This window comes from Pogoniulus pusillus, chromosome 3 (assembly GCF_015220805.1).
Source record: "Pogoniulus pusillus isolate bPogPus1 chromosome 3, bPogPus1.pri, whole genome shotgun sequence".
Lineage (NCBI taxonomy): Eukaryota > Metazoa > Chordata > Aves > Piciformes > Lybiidae > Pogoniulus > Pogoniulus pusillus.
The window spans coordinates 48,699,160-48,704,303 of NC_087266.1; the positions used below are offsets into that span (position 1 = coordinate 48,699,160).

Here is a 5,144-nt window from a genome sequence, read left to right on the forward strand (position 1 = left end):
GGGGCGGGAAGGGCTCGCGCGGCGCGGGGGGGGGCTCCGTGGGCTCCCGGGGCGCCTTTGCCGTGCTGCCCCCTGCCGGGCGGCACTGACCGCGCACAGGCAGCCCTGCCAACCGCCGCTGGGTCACCGCCTGGCTTTTAACAGAGGCTGTCTGCCGACAGGCATCCTGAAAAGGGCTGTGAGCCACCCACAGCCCTCCGACCCCACGTCGGCCTCGGCTGACACCGTATGTCTCAGGCTAAACGATCCTGATGTATATTCAACCCCATGCTGCTGTCAGGCAAGCTTCACAATTCAAGTGTTGGCTGGAACAAAGTATCATGGGGCTTGAAGTTCAGAGGCTTCCTCTTCTGGTTGCTGCTTCCCATTTCCAATTTTAGGGTGTTGGGTCTTTTCCACTAGCCTGGCTGCTGCATGCTTGAGTGAGAGCAGTGTTTTACTGCTGGCTTCTGCTGCTGCTTCTGCTAAGCTAACGGTACAGCATCATCATCTCGTTAAACTCCTTATCTCAACACAGGTTTTTGTGTTACTTTCCCTGTCTGTATGGGGGAAGGGGGGTTGTGAGAGTGGACTGTGCTAACCCTGGACAGTAAGTTTGTAAGCATGATCTTACTGCCAAGAATGACACTGAACAGTCTAGGTTAGAGTGGGTCCCTGAAAGCCATCTGTTCCAAACCTTTCTCTTCCTCTCACACTCCTCCTTGCTCAAAGCAGGGCCAGGTCCCAGAAATACACTCTGGGTTGTGCCCAGTCAGGCTTTTAGTTGGAGGATGGAGGGTCCACAGCCTCTCCAAACAGTCACCTCTAGTGCTCTGCCATTCTCACCTTAACTGCTCTAGCGTGAGTCTCACCAGACTTGCTTTCTCTCTCGAATCACAGGTCTGACACTGCTTTTTCAGGTGTGGCTCAGCTCTCAGCACAGTAATGTCCAACGGTAGAAATTAATTTCTCACCTAAGATTACAGCAGAGTATTAAAAACAAACAAAAAAAGTATTCTAGGATTTTATTATGTACATGTGATCAATTTATTTACATTTCAACACATCATAATTTGCCTAATTTCTGGTATGAATGTCTGCCAAGTGATTAACTTTACAGCAAGGGATGATTAATGTGAAGAAAATTGGGTGATTTAGTGGAAGCATGAGGTGTCACTGGAGCATTCCTACAAAAATACAAATGAGGAAAGTTAACAATGTTAAACTCTTCTCCCTTGTACCAAGCGATAGGACTAGAGAAAACAGACACAAATTACACCAGGAGAGATTTAGATGGGATTAGGAAAAAAAATCTTCACTGAAAAGGTTATCTAAGACTGGAACAGGTTCACCAGGGAAATGGCTGAATCCCTCTCCCTGGAGGTGTTTAAAAGATGTGCAGATGCAGTACTAAGGGATATGGTTTAGCACAGGCCTTGGTAGCTAGATAATGGTTAGACTTGATGACTGTAAAGGTCTTTTCCAACTGAAACAATTCTACAACTCAAGGTTTTAAATTTTGAGCGTTAGGGTTCAGGATAACAACCAGCTGCTTGAATGAGAGCCAGGGAAAATCTGTTTATCTTCCAGGCTCACGTTTCAGTCAGTCTGCAGGCAGGACTTTGATGCATTGTGCTGCTGCCACATTCCACCCAGCTTTGCAATGTGAGATAAACATAATCCTGACATCTTTGAGCTCATACCTCTGCCAAGTGAATGTGAATATGTAGTGAATTCCACTGCCAGAAGAACCACATGCATGAGATTCTTGGAAAGACAGATGTATTCTGGCGGTGTAGCTGCTTTTCAAGCAGCTTTTCTAACACTGTGTGCTTTTCTGACCTCCTTTCTCCATTTGTGTTCTTAAGGAACTATTGCAGTCATTTTAATCTGAAAAAAATCTGGCCTGCCACTCACATCGTTAGTTTTTGTTTCCAACTGCTCATACTCAGTGCCTCCCTCATGCCAACACAATCACTCCCTGAGGAAAAGGACCTGGGGGTCTGGGTTGCTGAAAAGCTCAACAGGAGCCAGCAGTGTGCATGTGCAGCCCACACAGCAACCGTGTGCGGGGCTGCATCAAGAGAAGCGTGGCCAGCGGGGCAAGGGAAGGGAGCAGAGGCGAGCCGCGGAGCGCCAGCTGCCCCCGGCGGCACGGCCGGGCAGAGCCCGAGTCCCCGCCCCGAATGACGCCACCGCCACCCGCGGCGCACCGCAGCATCCTGAGCACTCTCAGCACCAGCTCCCCTCCACGCCCCGGTCAAAGGCCTCCCAAACACCAGGCAGCGGCCTGACTGGAGGAGCCGCCCCCGCCCGCTGCCGTGCTCTAGGCCTGACCCCTGAGGAGCGTTCTCCGAGATCATAACGAGCGCCATGGGCGAGCCGGCGCAGCTCCCGCGGCCCGGGGTCGGCGTAGGAGTGGTGGTCACCAGCTCCACACACCCCAACTGCGTCCTTCTGGGCAAGAGGAAGGGCCCAGTGGGGGGCGGCACCTACCAACTCCCCGGAGGCCACCTGGAGTTCGGGTAGGCGCCCTGAGCCCTCTCCCCTTGGCGACCCCTCCGCTTCCCTGCTGCCCCGCTGACGCGCCCGTACTTTCCCCCGTGCGCAGGGAGAGCCTGGCGGAGTGCGCGGAGCGGGAGACGCTGGAGGAGGCGGCGCTGCGCCTGCACAACGTCCGCTTCGCCTCCCTCGTCAACGCCGCCTGCGCCGCCAAGCGCTACCACTACGTCACCGTCCTCATGCGGGGCGAGGCCGAGCCGGGGGCGGAGCCGCGCAACCGCGAGCCGGGCAAGAACGAGGGTGAGGGCCGCGGGGCGGCGCCAGGGCGGGGCCGGCGCTTCTCCGGCGCGGTGCGGGCGGGGCGGGGAGGTAGTGCGTGTAGCGTAACCGCGTACGCGGCTTGGCTTTGCGCGGGTGAAGGCACCGCAGCCCAGCCACCCCTGCAGATACGGAACTGCTTTGTGACTGAGTTCAGACTTCTTTTCCCTTCTCCTTCTCTGTGCCTGCAGGTTGGGAGTGGGTGAAATGGGATGAGTTTCCTCCAGCAGATCAACTGTTCTGGCCCTTGCGCTGTCTGAGAGAGCAAGGTTACAACCCCTTTACAGAAGAGCTCCATCACCTAAAAGGGTACACAGGAAGCCACCAACTAGGGTAAAAACCCAATCATGTGTTACACAGCAAAGGACAAACCTGGCTCTTGGTTTCGAAAAGAGAAGACTACACTGTGCTCCTTCTGCCAGTGTGTAAATGTTACCCCTTACAAAACCAAGAAGGCGACAAAGGTTTCAGTGCTTCTGCCAAGCCTTTAAGCCTGCGGGCAGCTGTCTTGCATTGCAGAACTATTTCCAGCTCAGGCAGTTAAGAGCTGATGCTTTATTTTATAGAAAACCCTTAAGTGTGTTATCTGTATGTAGGTGAGCAGACCTTTCAAAGCCAGAACTAGTATGAGAGGAGAGGCTTACTCACTTGTGTATCATCCTGCTTTCCTGTAATTAAAAATCTTGGACCAATTTGTAAACTTAGCCTCATAGCCTCAGTTAAGATACTGTCATGAACAAAAAAAATCACATTTTACAGATGATGCCTTGTTCCCTTGCAGAGTCATACATCTATGACTAGCATTAAAGAGTGGCTTGTTGTAGGGAATTAAAATTACCAACTTCTGTTTGCAGCCTCAAGGAGATTAAAATTTATCTGGAGAAGCATTTCAGATCTCTGCAGATAATGTGATAAATCCTGATCATTTTACTAAAGCCACAGTAATCTAATGGAGAGGTGTCTACAGTGTTCTACTAGGCTAACACAAATAACATTGTACAACCTAACCTCCTTTATAGGTGTAGCTCTGTGGCAGTGTCACATTTTTTGACCACGGAGGGTTGTCAGTATTAAACAGCACAGATGTGTGTAATTGTGTGGCTAATGGGGTTTGACAGAATTGTTCCATTTTCATTCTGATGTAACTATATATCAGAGATGGTCCTGAAAGAAATCACAATACACAAACACAAAACCAACGAGTCTGCGCTTTTCATTGCTTCTCAAACCTGTACCAAACTGATTCCTTTTCAGCTGGAGCCATTAAGACATCAGCAGTAAATTTTAGGATGTAACTTTTGAAGTTACTGACTGGCTCTTTTTCTCTTCAGAGTTCTTTTAAAACAGTTGCCTGTCTTCTTCAAGTATTGTACAGATTACTCTGCAATTTGTTTTGGATAAAAAATAAGCACAATATTGAATTAATTGACTTGTCAGTTCTTAAAAACTATGAGCTTGAAGGACTTAAAGCTTTTCCTTGCTTTGCACATACGTTTTCTTAAATGGATGGGGCTGTTCTTGCAAGCAGATGGAAAGATAAAAGGTGATACAATGATGCTACTGACGATCACAAGCCTCCTGCTTAGAATTTGAAGCATTAACCACACACAAGTTTCTCTTACAACAGGTATTCTTTCTCTGAAGTGAATAAAGAAGATAATGCTATAAACCATTTGGAATGGGAAATATCACTGGAAATTCCTTTACTACTGTATCTTTGTAGAAAGCTTTTTTCTGTTGCAAAAAAAATGAGGCTTTTTTGCTGAAAGCAACCTTATGTACACTGCAAATTATTCCATTTAGCTGTTGACAAAGAGGCTGTAAGAAGAGTTGACAGATGTCCTGCCCATCTGTCCCAAAGAATAATGAGAGGAGGGGAAAAAAAAATATCACTGACATGATTTAGTGCAATTTTAAATTTTAAATCTGGCTCTTGATGAGAAAAATGAGGTCACAGTAAAATGGTTTGTCGTGCAATAGATATTTTGTTACCATTAATGGTTATATTTGGTTTATCTGTTGTAAATATACGAGTAGTTACTGAAATGAGGACACAAACAGTGCTTCCATATGCCAGGGTTTCTCTATCTTTCCTTAGCAATCTGATTAAACAACTACAGCACATTACTATCACCAGTTGTCAGCAATCCCTAAGGGAAATAACTTGGTTTGTACATAACATACATGTATATTTCCCTCTTCCCCCCCAAAAATCTGTTTCTCTGTAGTTTTCAGCTGTTAAATCTCAGTCTTTCCACCTAAATGCTATGTTTACTTTGGTTTTTGGTGCTTCTGCTAAGTAAGACATTTTCTTATGTTCACATCTAAACCACTGAATAACAGAG

General features: G+C 47.9%; 1 protein-coding gene and 1 long non-coding RNA gene across 2 annotated transcripts; one reads left to right on the forward strand and one right to left on the reverse strand.

Annotated features, from left to right (window-relative positions):
• Positions 1-992: 992 nt before the first annotated feature.
• On the reverse strand, positions 993-2,596 carry LOC135192472 (uncharacterized). The gene is made up of 2 exons (XR_010308998.1): positions 2,476-2,596; positions 993-1,166 (listed from the first exon to the last, which is right to left on the reverse strand). It is a non-coding gene; the product is annotated as an uncharacterized LOC135192472 (long non-coding RNA).
• On the forward strand, positions 2,039-3,998 carry NUDT15 (nudix hydrolase 15). Its single transcript, XM_064175607.1, has 3 exons — positions 2,039-2,504; positions 2,591-2,781; positions 2,991-3,998. The coding sequence occupies exons 1-3, from the start codon at positions 2,353-2,355 to the stop codon at positions 3,134-3,136; spliced, it is 489 nt and encodes a 162-aa protein (XP_064031677.1). The 5' UTR covers positions 2,039-2,352; the 3' UTR covers positions 3,137-3,998.
• The last annotated feature ends 1,146 nt before the right edge of the window (positions 3,999-5,144 follow it).

Coding starts and splice junctions, on each gene's coding strand:
- NUDT15 (XM_064175607.1), top strand. CDS start 2,353: ATGGGCGAGCCGGCGCAGCTCCCGCGGCCCGGGGTCGGCGTAGGAGTG. Junction 2,505..2,590: donor GGAGGCCACCTGGAGTTCGG/GTAGGCGCCCTG, acceptor CCCCGTGCGCAG/GGAGAGCCTGGCGGAGTGCG. Junction 2,782..2,990: donor CGAGCCGGGCAAGAACGAGG/GTGAGGGCCGCG, acceptor CTGTGCCTGCAG/GTTGGGAGTGGGTGAAATGG.